Source organism: Scyliorhinus canicula, chromosome 6, assembly GCF_902713615.1.
Source record: "Scyliorhinus canicula chromosome 6, sScyCan1.1, whole genome shotgun sequence".
Taxonomy (NCBI): domain Eukaryota; kingdom Metazoa; phylum Chordata; class Chondrichthyes; order Carcharhiniformes; family Scyliorhinidae; genus Scyliorhinus; species Scyliorhinus canicula.
In genome coordinates, this window is record NC_052151.1 from 175,350,824 (window position 1) to 175,371,264 (window position 20,441).

Consider the following 20,441-nt stretch of genomic DNA (forward strand, 5'->3'; position numbering starts at 1 on the left):
CGGGGGTTACGTGGTGGTCAAATCACAGCCTTGATCGCTATCTGTTCTAAATCACCTCATAAACTTCCAAATTCCAGGAATACAACCATAGTTTGTGCAATCTCTCCTTGTTATTTAACCCTTATTTAACCCATGTTACACTCCCTCCAAGTCCAATATATTCTTCCTGATGTATGGGGCCCAGAACTACTCACAGTCCTCCAGATGAGCTCCAGCCAGGGTTTTAATTATCTACATAGGGCGACCACATCGGCAGCAAAGTAACACAGTGTTTAGCACTGCTGCCTCACAGCTCCAGGGTCCCAGGTTCAATTCCGGCCTCGGGTGACTGTCTGTCTGGAGTTTGCACTTTCTCCCCGTGTCTGTGTGGTTTTCCTCTGGGTGCTCCGGTTTCCTCCCACAGCCCAAAGATGTGCAGGTAAGATGAATTGACCATGCTAAATTGCCCTTTAGTGTCCAAAAGTTTAGTTTAGGTGGGATTACTGGGTTAAGGGGATATGGTGGGAGCCTGACTATATGTAGGGTACCCTTTCAGAGTGTTGGTACAGACTCAATGGTCCGAATTGTCTCCTTCTGCACTGCAATGATTCTCTACAGCATGACTTCTACCCCAGTGTATGCTAACCACTGGATATAGAGTTCAGTATTCCATTTGCCTTTTTCATTATTTTCTGTACTGGCCCACAACATATTTAGATAAGCTATTTAAAAAATGAGCATTTTAATCCACGTTAGTTCGAGAATTGATTGCAACACATTTGCCATATTGAAATCTATTTGACACCGTTTTGCCCATCCACTGAATCTATTCACATCTCTCTCAGCAATTTGTTGCTCCATCCACAATGGCTTACAATGGTGCCTACCTCTGTGTCCTCTGCATGTGTGGCTTTTTAATAAATATGATAAATAGTCGAGGCTCCACAGAGTCTTGTCGGACACCATGAGCTACATGCTGCCAATTAAAGTATTATCCTTCCTCTCTGTATCCTGTCCCATTCAGCCTTTTTTCGAATGAGATCGATAATTTCCCTTTAACTCCATTACCTTCAACTTCAACTTTAACTAACAGTCTCCTATGAGGAACAATATCAAATGCTTTCTCATTGCTTGTCCACTATGTTCGTCACCTCTTCAAACTATTCAATCATGTTAATCAGTCATGACGTACCCTTTTACAAACCCTTGCTGCCTCTTTCTGATCAGCTGGAGAGTTTCGACAAGTTCTCTCACCATATCATTTATTATAGACTCTGGTCATTTCCTAACCACAGGTGATCGCTAACTAGTCTGTGATTTCCAGGTTTCCTGGGAATGAACAGTTCCTGAATCGGTGGAACTTAATGGTTCGGGCACCTGCAATGTTCTGTGTTTAAAATTCTGTGTTCTAAACCATTTTGTCTTGGTGTGAAGATTTTCTTCATCAATGTTATATTGTTTATTTTGGTGAGACACCTCTCCATCCCTCACCTTCCCGCCACCTGTCTTTGGCCTTGACTGCCTAATAATTACAGTCACCAGGGGCGGGATTCTCCGTTGCCTGTCGTAACGCGGGTTTCCGGCTAGAAAAATCGGTGTTAATCACTCCAGCGTCGGGGCCTTCTTTTAAGCTGGCAATCTCCGTTCCCGGAGTGGCCAGCAGCTGACTGACGCGATACGCGTTAGTTTCACCAGCTGCGGAAGTGGTGAGACCCGGCGTTTTTTGGAGGAGGAGGAGGAGAGAGACAGACCCGGCATTTGGGGGGGGGGGTGTTCCGGCATTTGGGGGGGGGGGGGTGTTCCGGCATTTGGGGGGGGGGTGTTCCGGCATTTGGGGGGGGGGAGAGGGGTGTTCCGGCATTTGGGGGGGGGGGGGTGTTCCGGCATTTGGGGGGGGGGGGTGTTCCGGCATTTGGGGGGGGGGGTGTGTTCCGGCATTTCGTTGGGGGGGGTGTTCCGGCATTTGGGGGGGGGGTGTTCCGGCATTTGGGGGGGGGGGGTGTTCCGGCATTTGGGGGGGGGGGGGTTCCGGCATTTGGGGGTGGGGTTTGGGGGAAGCGGCGGGCAGAGAGGGGGGGGCGACGGATGCCCGGGGCCAACGCACCGTCGCCCCCCCCTCTGTACGCCGCTGCCACTACCCCAACCCCCCCCACCACCCCTACCTCCCCACCACCACCCCTACCTCCCTCCCCACCACCCCTACCTCCCTCCCCAACACCCCTACCTCCCTTCCCACCACCCCTACCTCCCTCCCCACCACCCCAACCTCCCTCCTCCCCACCACCCCTACCTCCCTCCCCACCACCCCTACCTCCGTCCCCACCACCCCTATCTCCCTCCCCACCACCCCTACCTCCCTCCCCACCACCCTACCTCCCTCCCCACCACCCCTACCTCCCTCCCCACCACCCCTACCTCCCTCCCCACCACCCCTACCTCCCTCCCCACCACCCCTACCTCCCTCCTCCCCACCACCCCTACCTCCCTCCCCACCACCCCTACCTCCCTACCCACCACCCCTACCTACCTCCTCACCACCCCTACCTCCCTCCCCACCACCCCCCCTCCCTCCCCACCACCCCTACCTCCCTCCCCACCACCCCTACCTCCCTCCCCACCACCCCTACCTCCCTCCCCACCACCCCTACCTCCCTCCCCACCACCCCTACCCCACTCCAACGCCGCACCCCCCCACCCCCCACCCCCCACTAACGCCGCACCCCCCCCCCACTAACGGAGGAAGGAAGGGGGGGAGGAGGAAGGAGGGGGGACGGAGGAAGGAAGGGGGGGAGGAGGAAGAAGGGGGGGGAGGAGGAAGGAAGGGGGGGGAGGAGGAGAGAGGGGGGGTGTGTGTGGGTACCGGCCTTCAGAGGGAGGGGGACGGGGTGTGGGTACCGGCGTTGAGGGGGGGGTGTTGCGGCGATGAGGGGGGGTTGCGGCGTTGAGGGTGGGGGGTTGCGGCGTTGCGAGAGATGGGGGGGCGGCATTGGAGCGGGGTAGGGGTGGTGGGGAGGGGGGTAGGGGCATTGGAGGGAGGTAGGGGTGGTGAGGGGGGGTGGTGGTTGGGGTAGGGGGCAGCGGCGTACAGAGGGGGGGCGATGGTGCGTTGGCCCAGGGCATCCATAGCCCTCCCTCTCTGCCCGCCGCTGCCCCCAAACCCCCCCCCGATGCCCCCCCCCGCCCCGATGCCGCAACCCCCCCGGATGCCGCAACCCCCCCCGATGCCGCAACCCCCCCGATGCCGCAACCCCCCCGATGCCGCAACCCACCCCCCGACACTGAACGGCGTCAACCATCATCAATGGTTGACGCCGTTTTAAAGCAACTTTGATTTGCGCCGACGTGACCCGTGGCCACGTCAGCGGGACTTCGGCCCATCCAGGCCGGAGATTTGAGGTAAGTGAAAAAAAATTGAAATCCCGCCGGCGCCAGCTGTTTTCAGAGGCTGCCGGCAGGATTTGCACAACGCCGGTTTTTGGCCGGTGGGAGATTTCAAAACCCTGCGGGAGCGGAAATAACGCCGCTGCCCGCCGCTTCTCCGACCCTGCGTGGGGTCGGAGAATCCCGCCCCAGGTTTGTAAATTTCAACACAATTACATTTTATTGATAACAAATCCTTGAAAGAAATATGCAGCAAATACAACTGGTGAACTATTGTCTAATTCTCAATCCCCCACTAGCATGCCCCCGCCCCACTCTCTGCATACATACTCACAGCAAGACAGATAAAAACAGAGGGGAGGAGAGGAGTGAAAATAATAAGTAAGAGGAATGATAGTCTTCGTTTCAGATGTTTACCCTGAAGCAGACGTTCCATCAAAGTAAACTTTCAGATCCCACCTATTACTGGTCAGAATACGGCCTTTTGGCCAATTCATTGGCCACCTGGCAATCAATCGTACCGAGTCCCACCCCATCTCTCAGGTGTCGAGAAGTCTGGGCCTTGCTATACAAAGCTGGTAACACCATGGGGCTGGTTTCTCCGAGCCTCTGCACCAAAATCGCGATTGGTTCGGGGGCGGAGAATGGCCGTCAATGACGAAATCCGGTCCGACACCGCTCCTACGATTCCCCGGAGAATCACCGCAAATCGCGTATGCGCGGTCTACGCAGCGTGGGTCGGGGGCCATTGACAGAGGCCCCCGCGACGATTCTCCCAGGAAAACTATCTGACTTCCCGAGGGCGTGGCTCCCCCTGGTGGGAGGAGGAGTGATCCTTTACCGGGGGTTGGCCTCACAGACAGTCAGGCAAGCGATCGGCCAGCACCAATCCGCGGGCACGCGTGATCTCGGGGGGACCTACCTCGTTCATCTTGGTCTGCGGTGTGAGTCCGCCATGTCGCAGGGGGCGCCTGCCGCAGGCCGACCGGAAGTGCAGGATACCGTATCCCCAGCCAGAGCTGCGAGGAGCACACCGGGCCCAGCAAGCCCCCTTCAGGTCGGAGAACACTCTGGACTTAAAGCCCAGAGTGAAACGCCCGCGTTTTGATGCTGGCGTGGGGACATGGCCCCATTATTGCAGAATCCCGCCCATCATGTACTATGTCACAACTTTTTGAATTCCTCACTCTTTCTGCTGCTTGACTTAAAGATACATGTCCATTAAGAATCCATGGATTAAAATGATAACAGAAAAAATAAAAAAAGGGAACTAAGGGAATCCATAAGAAGGGCTCGTATTGTAGCCACCTAAGATGGACACTGGGCTAACAAAATGAAGAACTGCTAAGACTGTAGGGAGAAAACAGTTTAGCCAGGACAAGCAGTCTGCAAAGGCTAATTAGCATTCTGCACGTAGCAAAACTAGTTTATGGCCAGGTGGAAGATCTCAACCAAAGGTGTAAATAGCAAAACGCTTTGCATAGTAATGAGGCAATCCAGATCTGGGCACACACAATAGCAACATTTGGTTTTGAATGGATACTTTGAGTGGACGCCCAGACGAAACGGCACCAAAAGTATCCATCACAAAAGACCCTAGAGACCGCCCCACCCATCGAGAAGAGACCCTCAGATTGGGGGATTTGTAAGACATCGATTGGGAAATGATCCAATCGATACATGGCAGGTAAAGGCCCGCCCCGAAAAGGCACGGACATTGGGGGCCCTATAAAGATAGACCCCGCACATGGTTCTGTCTGTTTTGCTCCGGCTCCGCTGTTTTGCTCCGGCTCCGCTGTTTTGTGCTCCGGCTTGGACTGCTGTTTTGACTTCGACCCAGATCTGCTGTTGTATCCTGACTCCGACTCCAGCCGTTGATCCTGTCTTCCATCACCAGCCGTTGAGCACCAGCCATCGTTCAGTAAGTGCCAAAACGACGCTCGCTACGTGAACCCAGCATTGCCTATACATTAATCAACTAGTAACGAACAGAAGGTGCAGCCCAGAAAGGAACAAAGGCCTTGTCCCCTGACCTTGCTGGTTCCCACTTAGATAAGTATTTAGTCGTTTAATAGTAGAAATAGGTATTAGTCTTTAGCATGTGCATGCGTATTTATTATATTTGTATAATAAATATTGATCGTTGGAACTTACTAATCGGTGTATAGTTTTATTACTTTGAACCTGACCTTGAGATACTTGTGAGGTGTCTATATACGGCACCTGGTGACTCCGAGCTGAAAATACACACACAGAGCTGTAGCAGTGTTAAGCACACGGCCTTTGAACGGAGGCGTGTTAATACACTCCAATAAACGCGTAATACACTCAAGTAAAACGTGCAACATTTAATAACTCGCTCCCGAAAAGGAATGAAATGTCAGGGAATAGCGTGTCTGTGGAAGGGAAATGAAAGTGAGGATCAGCTGCCCGATTAGAGCATATATTAATATCTGTCCCGATTTTTATGTCGTCCTGATTGGTTTGGGTGAGTTTCAAATACTTTTGATTGAATAGTTCATTGTCAATACTCAATGTGCAACATAAGTTTCAAATGTTTCGGGCGGAATTCTCCGCTCCCGGGAAAAATCGGGAGGGCCGTCGTGAACTCGGCCGAGTTTCACGACGGCCTCGGAGGCCGCTCCTCGCCTCCTATTCTCCCCTCCCAGATGGGCTTGGAGAGGCGCTCCGTAAATCTCGGCCGCTGGGGCTTCGCGCCGAGAATGACGCGGCCGGTGCGCCTAATGACGTCAGCTGTGCCTGCGCAGGTTGGCCGGCTCCAACCCACGCATGCACGGCTGATGTCATGACGCTGACAGCTCGAATCCCCGCATGCGCGGTGGCCGTCTTTCCCCTCAGTTGCCCCGCAAGATGTGGCGGCTTGATCTTGCGGGGCGGCGGAGGGGAAATAGTGCGTCCGATTTGGACGCTGGCCTGATGGTCGGTGGGCACCGATCGCGGGCCTGTCCCCTCCCGAGCACAGTCGTGGTGCTCTTGCCCCAAACGGCCCCCTAGAAGCCCCAAATGGGCATCTGCCGCCCGTTTAACGACTGCAGCGACCAGGTGTGTTTGCCTCCGTCGTGAAACAGTCGTGAAGCTTACTGTAGGTCCTTGACAGGGGGGAAGTGGAAAGGTTGTTTCCTCTTGTGGGAGAATCGAGTTCTGGGAATCACTGCTTAACAAACAAGAGGTTGATAATTTAATACAAAGGTGAGGAAATTATTTTTCTCTCAGAGGTTTGTGCGACTTTGGAACTTTCTTCCTGCAAAGGCGGTGGAAGCAGAATCTTTGAATATCTTTAAGGAGGAAGTAGATCGATTCTTGGTAAGCAAGGGCGGTGAAAGGTTAGTGGTTGCAGGCGGCAATGTAGAATTGAGGTTACTATTGGGTTAACCATGAGCTTATTGAATGGCGGAGCTGGCTGCTGGAACCAAGTGGCCCAGTCCTGCTCCTAATTCGTATCTTCATGTGTTTTGATTCCCATTAACTCGAGATCACTCTCTTTGGTCTGGAGTAATACACAAAACCCTGCTTGGGACCTGGAGGGAGCTGGTCACACCAGGAGGTGGGATGGTCGCTGACATCAGACAGAATTCTTGGAGGAGTGTCTGAGCTTAGAAACTTTCTGTACCAAGATAAATGAAGACCAAGTATTAAAACTTCTTACTATAAACATACATACTGCATAAATCAGAAGTGGAGTTACTGCGACTGGACAGCCTTTGTTGTTGTGTCTGCTAAAGAAAGAGAAATTTAACTCTCTACCTGTGAATATTGTGAAAAACTATTATAAATTTCGAAAGGAGAAAGGCTGATCAAAAACAGCAGCTGTAACCTAATTCCAATGTTCCAAAGTGAATTCTAGATTGACCAGATTTTTTGTTAATTTAGAATACCAATTATTTTTTTTTCAATTAAGGAGCAATTATAGCATTGGCCAATCCACCTACCCGCACAATCATCAGGTTGTGGGGTGAAACCCACGCAGACATTGGGAGAAAGTGTGAACTCCACACAGACAGTAACCCAAGGCCGGAATTGAAGCTGGGCCCTCAGCACTGTAAGCAGCAGTGCTAACCACTGCGCTACCATGCCACACTAGTTTTGGCTTCATTTTTAATCAACCCTTCAATTCGTATCCAGGGATATTTCAACACCTTCTTCAACTCTTCCCTGAATTTCCTCTGGGTGGCTGCATAAATAAATGTGTTTATGCAGGAATTCAAAACTTTTATCATAGCTCCAGTTTCAGCGGCGATATACGCAGGAGCTGTGCGGTCACCTTGATATTTATTTGTGTTTGTCACTCTTGTCATTACCAAACTCACACTGTCTGTCAGCCAGAACAGTATAAAACTGCCCGAGATAGTGAAGAGTAAAATGATGGAATTCCTTCGATTCTCCATCTCTGAATCACTCTGACTCTCACTGCTGTGACCCCGGAGTCTCCGACGGGCTCTGCTGGCCATTAAAACACGTCTGATTGTCAAAGAATTAAACAGGACAATTAAAATAAATGGGAGCCAGACACGCCAGATGCTCTGAAACCAGATGTTCACTGCACCAAAAGGTGAGGAAAAAACTGCCAGATTTGGTCGGCAGCCCCACCACAATTTGTTAATGATCTGTTCAGATTCATATGCAAAAAATATGGGGATGTTCTTTATAATGATCAGGATCGAGAACATTGTTATAACCAGAGCCGCAGTCCTCTCGGTGCAGTATTTTGTTTTAAACGTCTGGCAGCAGATAATTATAAAACGGTCAAATGTGAAGGAAACAGTGAACCAAACAGCCAAATCGAGGCTGACAATAGTCATATATAGAATGAACTTACACACGGGAGTGTGAGATAGGAAGGAATGTGGAAAATGATAACTGAAAATACGATACACCATTACATTGATAATCATAACTAGGAGATCTCCTGTTGCCATGGCCACCATGTAGACAGAGATACATTTGGAAAGGCCGCAGTTTCCTCGGGAAAATGTCACAATCGTCACTAAGTTTGCTGTAAGAGAGAGAAGAAAACTTGAGTGCCACTCAAATAAATTCTTACGCCACCCTGGGAAAGTGCACAGTCAATTCCAGCCCCACGTGCCCCGGAGTCACAACACAAGTGAGTTAACCAATAACTCTCGTAGAAATTCCAATAGTGAAACTAAAATGGAACGTTGTGGCCCTGAAAAACAATCCAGAGGGATAATATCCAATCACCACCGGATACTAGGTAGAGCACAGCCTTTACGGCCAAATCATTGGCCACCAGTCACATCAATCAACCAAGTGATCACTGAGTCCATCCAATCTCCAATAACCAGTCTACGTAGCACAGCTTCTGGATCCTGCAGTTTGAATTAAAGGCACAGGCCCTTCCCTTCTGCTTGAATTAAAATGGCACGCTGCCTGAAAGACAAATGTCCAGAAATCACCCATGTAGCAAAATTGTAACAGCAAAAACAAAAGTAAAGGAAACTGCAGGGACTCGGCAGAGAATGAAGAATAAAGAGCTGGAAGGACCCTTACCGAATAAACACTGGGAAACATTTAAAATAAACAACTTAAAATGTTCACAAAATATACATTCCAGGGACTTCCGGTGCCATCATGTCAAGAGGTATGAAAAGTGCCTCGCGGCACCAACTTTATTCCTGATCCCTTTTAGCCGTTTCTTTGCGGGGGATGGGGGAGCGGTTTGATGCTCAAACACCCTTAGTGGGTTTAGAGAATTGTTTCCCCGTGGGGGCATGTTGAAATCATCGCTGAAAAAGCTCAGTTCGAGAGTAGCTCATCAAAAGAAGGTGAAGGAGGGAAAATGGACCAGGCGCCCATTAAACTAGACACATTGACAGTGGTGCTGCTGCAGGAACTGGAGAGATTTGATGAACAGATGGATCAGCAGTTTGAGCGGCAGGGAAGGAGATACAGGAATCCTTTAAAACCACTGTTGAGGAGACTTTATGGGGAAAGAGAGGGAGGAAGACGAGGAAAGGCACACGTAACAGAAAGGGGCGGGGTGGGAGGAAGGGCAGTGAAGGGAACAAAGGGAAGCACAAAATTAAGCATGGGGACAAGGGAAAGAGGGGACACAGCACCCCCCCACCCTTCCCCGCCAACAATAAAAACTAAAAGCCCCAACAGAAAGAAGTGGAGCACAGTACGTGGTGCCCAGGGCAGATGGCAACACAAAGAGGGGGATAAAACTACCAAAGAGGGGGGGGTGGGGGGGGGTGGAAAACCTCATGTAAAAATCGTTGCAAATAAGAAACAAACTTGTTTGTAAATTACACTTGAGCTGTTACTCTGTAAAAACTGGAGAATACCAATAAAAATATTTTTCGGAAAAAGAAGAGGCTTTGGGCCCGATTCATGTTGAACAGTTGAGGACCTCGAATGTGGTAAAAATGCAGGGCGAGACGTTAACAAGAATGGAGGAAGCCTTGTCACAGCACGAGAATCGGCTTCCCTCATTGGAGCAGAGTGGCTGATGGAGGGTGGTGGAGGGCAACAAATTCCTGAGGTTGAAAGTGGAGGATCTGGAGAACAGGTCAAGGCAGTTAAACCCCAGGGTAGTGGGGCTGCCGAAGGATATGGAGGGCTAGAAACTGAACCAGTATTTTACAGAGACATTTTCTTGGCTGGTGGGAGGAGAGGAGGTGTTTGCCCTCTGCAGTTGGACAGAGATCATCAGGCGCTCAGGTGATGAGCGGTGATTCTCCACTTCCAGAATTATCAACAGAAGGAGCGGGTCTTGGAGTGGGCGAGGAGGATCCAGATTATTGACTGGGATGGGTACATGGTGCAGATATATCAGGACATTGGGACTGAGCTGGCGAAGAGATGTACGCCTATAGGGCTGGCTGGGGTGGGGCGCAATGGGCCTAGTATTTTGAGGGTAGGCCCCAAGGGGTGAGCTGTTTTGGGGCGGCTGCCGTTTCGCCTTGCTGGGAATGGTTTCCGCTACCTGAAGGTCCAGGAGGTACGGGAGTGGGCACAGCTTCACTAATTGAATTTCACTAGCCTGGCCAGTAGTGTCAGGGTGGATTTACAGAGGTTGGACAGCCTCCCATTGTCACTGACGGGCCAGGTACAAGCTTTAAGGAATGGATATCTTGACAAGATTTGTGTTTTCGTTTCAATGCCTCCCAGTCTTTCTGCCTGAAACATTTTTTGGGAGTTGGAGCGACTCATAATGGGATTAATTATCATGCAAGGGGTGCTGATGATAGCATCTCTGCCGTTTGCCCCAGCAAAATATTCTTTCAATCCAGTGGTCATCTCCACATTAAAGTTATGTCAACAGCTCCGCCAGTACTTTAACCTGTGGGCAATATCAAGGTGGGCTCCTAACTGTTGGCACCATCTGTTCATACCGGGAAAATTTGCTGCCACATTTGGATGCGGAAAGGCACGGGAATGGAGAGGGTGAGGGACTTGTATTTGGAGGGTTCCCAGGCCCAAAACACACATTCCAGGTTAAGCAGCGTTTCACTTGCACCTCTTCCAATTTGGTCTATTGCATTCGCTACTCCCAATGTGGTCTCGTCAATATCGGAGAGAATAAGCGCAGACGGGGTGATCACTTTGCTGAGCACCTTCGGTCTGTGCATTCAGGATTCCTGACCGTCCCTTGTTTGCCATTTCAGTACAAGACCCTGCTCCCATGCCCACATGCCTGTCCTTGGCCTGCTGCAATGTTCCAGTGAAGGTCGCGCAAACTGGAGGAACAACACTTCATCTTCCAGTTAGGCACGCTACAGCCTTCCGGTGTCAACATCAAATTCAACAACTTCAGATGATTAGCTCTACCCCAGCTCAACCCCTTTTGTTTTAATCCCATTTCATTTTAACTATCTTTTACCATTTCTTTTTTTTTTATAAATTTAGATTACCCAATTATTTTTTCTATTAAGGGGGCAATTTAGCGTGGCCAATCCACCTACTCTGCACATTTTTGGGTTGTGGGGGCGAAACCCACGCAGACACGGGGAGAATGTGCAAACTCCACACGGACAGTGACCCAGAGCCGGGATCGAACCTGGGACCTCAGCGCCGTGAGGCGGTTGTGCTAACCACTAGGCCCACCGTGCTGCCCTATCTTTTACCAAACACCACACTTCTTTCTTTTCTTTCTTCATATATATTTAAACCGCCCCATCTTATCCACCTTTCCTTACCTTTGCTTCCCCCTTCCCCTCTCCCCACATCTACATCTGTCACAAATTACCCTCTAATGTGAGTTTCTCTGCTGTTTGGACTTTCACATTGTTTGTTCTCTCTGGGGACTGCCATTAGCACTCTTTCCCCTTAGTTTCTGTGGCTATTAGCACCCTGTTCCGATGGTTTCTGTGGCTATGACTCATCTTTCATTCTCTCAGTCCACAGCATAACTTTTTCCCACTTTTTCTCTCTTTTAGCTTTGACAAAGGGTCATCTGGACTCGAAACATCAGGAGCAGGATTCTCCCGTACCCAGTGGGGCGGCGGGTCCCGGTGGGATGTCGTGGCGTGAACCACTCCGGCGTCGGGCCGCCCCAAACACCACACTTCATCAAACAGGCAGGAAGGACAAGGAGTGCATTAATACAGATTAACAACAAACAGATTACAATAACTCACCGGGAACACCAACAACTGCGAGAATCGGGTAGTAAATCTCCTTTATCAGCAGAATAGTCAGCTGCCCCATTTTCTGTGACAGTGGATGAATTCTGTCCAAGCTGAAAGTCTTTGACTCGTACACGGCAGAGGCACAGGAAGGGAGCTTTATATTTACCACACATCAATCATCCGGGGAGTCAGTCACATTACATCATTAGTAGCATTAGCGACAGTCATTGAACAAATAGAATCAATTAAATTGTTTTTCTGATTTCTGATATTTCAAAACAAAAAATAGTTGAGCTTGTTATTGTGCAGTTTGAGAAAAACACCTGATACAATTCGATAGAATTATACAGTAGAGAAGAGGCCAGTGAAGCCTGCACCGATGAAAAACTACTCTAAATCTGCACTAACCCCACTTCCCAGCACTTGACCCATAGCCTTTAATGTTATGACATTTCAAGTGCACATTTTAGAGTTTATGATGTTTCTTGCCTCAGTTACCCTCCCAGGCAGTTCCTCCTCCTCAAGGTATCTCGGGCTCTGGCTCCCCGGCACAGCTCCACCTCCGTTAATTATACCTCCTGTCCTGAGTTTTCCTTTCAGATTATTTTGTTACTCAATGGAGCCGATCATCGGCAGGCTTGCTGCATCAATTATGGAGTGGTCAATAAAATATCCTCACCCATGTTTGCAGAACCTTTCCAATGATCCAATACGAGTATCGAGCATCCTACGCCAAATTGTTGTTGTGAACTTTATCCAACTAACCACAAGAGACCCAGGGACAGATTACAAAGTTTATTCATGATTCATTCATGGGGGGAACTACCCCAGAAGAACCTCTGGTGCAGCCCCATCCTCTGGTACCGCACTCACAGCTCAAACACTAATCTAATACCACAATCACAGGGAGAGTATTTTAATACAACTCAGTCCAACAAGCCATTGATACAGACAGCCTATCCAGTTAGTCAGTACACAGAACATTGTTTTAAAATTCAGATGCTGCCTAGGTCGGTCTATTATTAAACATTCACCCAAAAGCTGTTGTAATCGCCTGGCTGGGAACTGAGTGATTTTCCAAAAGAAGTAAAAATGTTGCTGGAGAGTTCTGCTGACATTAAGACCTTGAGGTACTGAATTTACCAGAATATGATTTTACTCCAATGCAGGGGTGTGAGGTTTATTCCCTATTTACTAAACCTATTAATTTGATCTTACATCACTCACTGTGCTCACTTACATTTTCCTCTGATTCTCTCTGTTGGGGACTCTCATAACATAATTTCGACGAAGTCACAATTATCTCTACAACAAATAATGTCTAAACCATCTCCCTGTCATCATCTGTATGACAGGTTTTAATTTGAAAATGCTGCATATCTGAAAGAAGAGGTGTTAAAGGACAGGAAGCCATTGTAAAAGTAAGCTTGGCAGAGCAAAAGATACCAGAATGGAACAACATGGCAGAGAATGAACTCCAAGGGTCTCCAGTAATAAGAATAATCTTTATTAGTGTCACAAGTAGCTTACATTGACACTGCAATGAAGTTAATGTGAAAAGCCCCTAGTCGCCCCACTCTGGCGCCTGTTCGGGTACACAGAGGGAGAATTCAGAATGTCCAATTCACCGAACAACACATCTTCGGGACTTGTGAGAAGAAAGCGGAGCACCCGGAGGAAACACACACAGACACGGGGAGAACGTGCAGACTCCGAACAGACAGTGACCCAAGCGGGAATCGAACCCGGTTCCTGCCGCTTTGAACCAACAGTGCTAACCACTGTGCTCCTGTGTTGCCCAACAATGCTGCATGCTGCCGGCTATTCAACCATGTCAGCAACACCATCCAAATAGATGGCAGCACACTCACTGAGACACTCCCCTCAATCTTCCTGCACCAAATGGTGCACCCCAGAGGTGATAGGAGGGAACCAATGAGAGATGAGTGCATGTGCATATTCTTCACCAATAAAGGAGGAAGTGCTGGCCATCATTGGGGCATCCGTTGTTGTAGCCATGATCAGCAATGGGTTGAAGATGTGAGGAAGATATTACCCTGACTCTTACCCTTGTGCCTTTTTTTCAGACAACCAAGCTGTCCAGGCAGTGGTAGAAGAGCCAAAAGGTGAAGTATCACCATCACTGTATTTCACCCTCATGGCCACTAGTTCAGATAGCGACTCAGAGCATTATTTGAAGGGTAACATAAAGGTGACATCTGCTCCAGTCAGACAGTGGGCATAAGCAGCTTGCAACCGAGGCAGGGGTAAGGGGTTTGTGCATGTGCCAGATCGGCTGCAGAGGACTCAGGTGAGCAGGTCAGTGGGGCGTGTGGCAGAACACTGTCAGGTACACACAATGCAATGTTTAGTATATTGACAGGCCAGCCAGAAATCCTGCAAGTGAAGTCCAGCATCAATTTTGCACAGGGATTAGGTGTGTGATGAAAGTAGGAATTTCGGAGATATTGGTCAGGAATCTCGGTCGGCCGAAATCTAAATCAGGAAAGGCGATTGGATGGAGAATCGGGCTTGACACCGAAATCGTGGGCGGAGCTGGGTTTACAGCAAATCCCAATTCTCCAGTCCTGGACAGTGCTGTCAATGTTTTCCTCTCTGTATGTACTGCAATCACAGTTTGCATATCATTAGCGGGCCTGACCCGGTATTCTCCGGGGACGTTCACGTTGCCCCGCCTCTACTGGGGGGAATTTCCAACAGCGAGGCTCACTTGTGTATTTGAAAATTGGGAAATAGGCGCCGTGGCTGATGAGGGAGAATTTATTGGTCGGACACACAGAGGCACGACCGTGGGCTGCCGGTCCTGACATTGGGCAGGCTGGCTGGGGGTGGGGGTCCAGCCAGGGCCAGAGGTGCGAGTGTGCAGGTGGCGGTGGGTGACCAGGGGATTGGCTGTGGGGCTGGGGTGACCCCCCCCATATGATTAGACGTCATTGTAGCGGTTCTCTGCATTGATCAGTGGCCTCCGGATACTTCTCATCAGCCACAACCACAGTGGATCACCCCTGTCGCCATGGAGCCAACCCATCACCAGGCGGTGTGTGGTGAACCACTGTGCACCTGTATTAGGGGATGTACGGTAGGACCTGCACTCCAGGTATGCCGGTAGCTCCTGCCGGCTAGCTCCGCCCACAAGGAGCCGTATAAAATGCGTGACCTCGTCCTGATCAGCCATTTCGACAGCAGCAGCACCAGGCCACGCATCTGACTGTAATAAAGCCACAGTTGTACCAATCTGAGTCTTTCGTGCAATTGACCGTGCATCAATTTATTACAGTCAGATTTTTCTACATTATGGACATCAGGATAAAGCCAGAAAGGACTTTAATCACTGGCTGGCTTCCTTTGAGGCCTACATCAATGCTGCAACCCCCACGCCGATGGAAGCTCAGAAGATCCAAGTTCTATACTCCAGGTTGAGCTCCAGTGTTTTCCCGTTGATCCAAGACACCCCGGGTTACGCGGAAGCGATGGCACTCCTAAAAGAGAACTACGTTCAGAAGACAACCACACTCTTCACAAAGCATGTACTCTTCACTCGCGTACAACTACCTGGTGAGTCGATCGAAGACTTCACCCAGACACGGTAAGGCGCTGCTCCCTCGCAGTCCACCCCGCCAACCAACGGATCTCCCTGGCCTCCGGATCCCACTCTGTCTCGATCCGAGGGTTCTGTGTGGTCAATCTCACTGTCCAGGGCATAGAATTCAGCGGTTTCCGCCTCTATGTACTCCCCAACCTCTGCGCTGCACTATTGCTTGATCTGGATTTTCAGTGTAATCTCCAGAGCCTCACCCTCAAATTCGGCGGGCCTAAGACCATAAGACCATAAGACATAGGAGTGGAAGTAAGGCCATTCGGCCCATCGAGTCCACTCCGCCATTCAATCATGGCTGATGGGCATTTCAACTCCACCTCCCAGCATTCTCCCCATAGCCCTTAATTCCTCGCGACATCAAGAATTTATCTATCTCTGCCTTGAAGCCATTTAGCGTCCCGGCCTCCACTGCACTCTGCGGCAATGAATTCCACAGGCCCACCACTCTCTGGCTGAAGAAATGTCTCCGCATTTCTGTTTTGAATTTACCCCCTAGAAAAATTTGCTGCCAGACCTGCTGAGATTTTCCAGCATTTTCTCTTCTGTCTCGCTTTCTACCCACTGAAAGGTAGAATATCCAACCAGGGGTACGCAGTTCATCCTTCACAGTCAAGAGAGCCTCTGCCTGGTTTATGCCTGGAGGTTCAGTTTCATCTGCCAATGCCTGAGCCTCCAACAGTGGTGGAGCATCTTTGGCCTCCCTCATGGACATCACCAGTTTCAATTCTTCCACCATATGCTCCATTGCGGCCAGGCGCCATTCAATCTTGCCTGCCATGACCTAATGCGTGTGCTGTGGATTCCTACTTCTGACATCAAGATATAATGTGGGATTGAAGAATTTGGACTGCATGAAAGTAAAAAAATAAGGTTCTTATTACACCAGCATCAAAACCGTATACCTCTACCTCCACTCACCGTTTGCGGCCTCACGACCCTCAACGTTGACCAACCCTCCCTCTTTGCCAATCTAACTGCGGATTGCAAGCCCGTCGCCACCAGGAGCAGACGGTACAGCGCCCAGGACAAGGCCTTCATCAGGTCCGAGGTCCAGCGGCTGCTTCGGGAGGGTATTATCGAGGCCAGCAATAGCCCCTGGAGAGCCCAAGTGGTAGTGGTTAAAACTGGGGAGAAACACAGAATGGTCGTGGACTACAGCCAGATCATCAATCGGTACACGCAGCTCGACGCGTACCCCCTCCCACGCATATCTGATATGGTCAATCAGATTGCACAGTACCGGGTCTTCTCAACAATTGACCTGAAATCCGCCTACCACCAGCTCCCCATCCGTAAATCGGACCGTCCATACACTGCCTTCGAGGCGGACGGTCGGCTCTATCAATTTCTTAGGGTTCCCTTCGGCGTCACTAACGGAGTCTCGGTCTTCCAAAGGGAGATGGACCGAAAGGTCGACCGGTACGGTCTGCAGGCCACGTTTCCGTACCTGGACAACGTCACCACTCTGCGGCCATGACCACCAGGACCACGACGCCAACCTCTCTAAATTTCTCCGCACCGCCACTCTCCTCAAACTTACATACAACAAGGAGAAGTGTGTGTTCCGCACAACCCGTTTAGCCATCCTCGGATATGTAGTCCAAAACGGATTCCTGGGGTCCGATCCCGACCACATGCGCCCCCTCATGTAGCTCCCCCTTCCCCACTGACCCAAGGCCCTCAAACGCTGCCTTGGGTTCTTCTCCTACTACGCCCAGTGGGTCCCAAACTACGCGGACAAGGCCCACCCACTCATACAGTCCACCCAATTTCCCATCATGGGAAGCACAACATGCATTCCCCCGTATTAGAGCAGACATAGCCAAGGCCGGGATGCACGCAGTAGATGAGACACTGCCCTTTCAAGTAGAATGCGATGCATCAGATGTCGCCCTCGCCGCCACTCTAAACCAGGCAGGCAGACCCGTGGCATTCTTTTCCCGCACCCTTCATGCCTCTGAAATTCGGCACTCATCCGTTGAAAAAGAGGCCCAGGCTATCGTTGAAGCTGTGCGGCATTAGAGGCATTACCTGACCGGCAGGAGATTCACCCTCCTCACTGACCAACGGTCGGTAGCCTTCATGCTCAACAACACGCAGCGGGGCAAGATCAAAAATGCTAAAATCTTGCGGTGGAGAATCGAACTTTCCACCTATAATTACGAGATTGTGTATCGGCCCCGGCAAGCTCAACGAGCCCCCAGACACCCTCTCCCGAGGTACATGTGCCAGCGCACAAGTAGACCAACTCCGGGCCCTGCACGACAGCCTTTGTCACCCTGGGGTCACTCGATTGTACCACCTCAGTTAAATCCTGCATTCTGCCCTACTCCGTCGAGGACGTACGGACAGTCACCAGAGACTGCCATGCGGTGTGCAAGCCGCACTTCTACTGGCTGGACCCCGCGCGCCTGGTGAAAGGGTCCCGCCCTTTGAACACCTCAGCGTGGATTTCAAAGGGCCCCTCCCCTCCACCGACCGCCAACACATATATCCCAGTGCGGTCGATGAATTCTCCAGGTTCCCCTTCGCCATCCCATGCCCCGATATGACGTCTGCCACCGTCATCAAGGCCCTCAATACCATCTTCGCTCTGTTCGGTTTCCCCGACTACATCCACAGTAACAGGGGTTCCTCATTCATGAGCGTTGAGCTGTGTCAGTTCCTGCTCAGCAGGGGTATCGCCTCCAGCAGGACGACCAGCTACAACCCCCAGGGAAACGGGCAGGTAGAGAGGGAGAATGGGACTGTTTGGAGGGCCTTCAGCTAGCCCTACGGTCCTCAAACCTCCCAGCCGCTCGCTGGCAGCAGACCCTCCCTGATGCACTCCACTCCATCCAGTCACTACTGTGCACCACCACAAATAACACACCCCATGAACGTGTTTTTACCTTCCCCAGGAAGTCCACATCCGGGGTGTCGCTCCCGACTTGGCTCGCAGCTCCAGGACCGGTCCTTCTACATAGGCATGTCCGACTCCACAAGGCGGACCCCTTGGTGGACAGGGTACACTTGCTCCGTGCCAACCCCCAGTATGCCTATGTGGAGTTCCCCGACGGCCACCAGGAAACGGTCTCATTCAGGGACCTGGCTCCCTCAGGTTCCACTCCCACACACTTCCCCACCCATGCGCCACCCTCCCCTCCCCTGGCACGCCCAACATTAGCCCCACCAGGTCCATCCCTCCTTCCCCTGCCCACGCTAGTGGACGAGAAAGATTTTGGCACGCTCCCGGAGTCATCCGACTACTGGCCAGCACCAACATCGCCAGCACCAACATCGGCGACGCCAGCACCGACAGCACCGACATCGCCGCCAGCGTTACGTCGCTCCCAGCGAACCATCAAACCACCGGACCGACTTAACCTCTGACGGGCACCGGACTACCAAAACGGACATATTTTTGTTCACCTCCCCGCTGTAAATTATTTGTAAATCTGTATATAGTTCCACGCCACCCACGCCGGACTCATTTTTAACAGGGGGTGAATGTGGTGAACCACTGTGCACCTGTATTAGGGGATGTACGGTAGGACCTGCACTACAGGTTCACCGGTAGCCCCTGCTGGCTGGCTCCGCCCACAAGGAGCCGTATAAATATGCGTGACCTCCTCCTGATCAGCCATTTTGCCAGCCGCAGCAGGAGGCCACGCATCTGACTGTAATAAAGCCACAGTTGTACCAATCTGAGTCTTTTGTGCAACTGATCGTGCATCACGGTGCCCCACGCAGAGGTCAGGAACCATCGGGTGTGCCAGGATGAAGCCATCGTGCACACTGCCCGATTATCGGTCACACACCAGCTGCAGGTTCATCGAGTGGAAACATTTTTGGTTTGTGAAGAATGGTCCATCATGGACTGGTGCTGATAGGGCGGCATGCATCCCTTCGATCACCCCTTGCACCTGGGGCATCTTGACGATTACAGTGAACCCCACTGCCTGGGCATCCTGGTGGGCTCGGTCCACATTGAATTTGACGTATTGTGCTGACCGGGCAGATAGGGACTCCGTGACGGCGCAGATGCAGCTGTGCACCGAGAACCGTGAGATTCTAGACAGGTCCCCACCCATCGCCTGGGAAGACTCTATGCCATAAAGTTCAGGGTGACCATCACCTTGGCCACTAGGAGAGGGTATCCTCTCCCATACCCCTGCGGTGCCAGATGCGCTATAATCCGGCGCATATGCCGTATGGTCTCCCTGCACAGCAGGAGTCTTCAACAGCATGACCAAGTCTGAGAACACGCATGAACAGACTCAAAAACAGCTTCTTCCCTGCTGTTAACAGACTCCTAAATGACCCTCTTATGGACTGACCTCAATAACACTACAGCCCTGTATGCTTCACCCGATGCCTGTGTTATGTAGTTACATTGTATACCTTTTATTGCTCTATTATGTATTTACTTTTTATTTCCTTTTCTTTTCATGTACTTAATGATCTGTTGAGCTGCTCGCAGAAAAATTATTTTCACTGTACCTCAGTACGCGTGACAATAAACAAAATCCAAAACCCTTTCCAGCAGGTCCTCGAATGACAGGCGCTGTCAGTACACATGAGGCCTCATGCGGTTCCTCCTGCCCACCTCCTCCTTGGCCTATTGTACGGTGGGCTCTCTGTCCTCACCGACTGCCTCCTGTTCCTCGACGACAAGCTCCACTGCTTCAGGGTCCCCCTCGAGCAGTCACCTCAGCCCATCCCCCAGGGCTGCAGAGGCCAGGATAAAGGCCATCATTCCGATAGCCATTGTCTGCAGGGGGCGAAAGGCAGGGGATGTTAAGGATATCCTGTTAGTGCCATTCCCATGGGCAATGATCACAATCGATAAGTTAATGTAAGTATTGACA

General features: G+C 50.9%; 1 protein-coding gene across 1 annotated transcript in view; it reads right to left on the reverse strand.

The window, feature by feature from the left end:
- The window catches only part of LOC119967657 (probable G-protein coupled receptor 139), a 53,254-nt gene extending 41,059 nt beyond the window's left edge, over nt 1-12,195 (reverse strand). Inside the window, exon 1 of the mRNA XM_038800464.1 lies at nt 11,982-12,195. Within this exon, the coding sequence (XP_038656392.1) occupies nt 11,982-12,051 (70 nt within the window). The 5' untranslated portion in view covers nt 12,052-12,195. The remainder of the gene's footprint in view (nt 1-11,981) is intronic.
- Nucleotides 12,196-20,441: the final 8,246 nt, after the last annotated feature.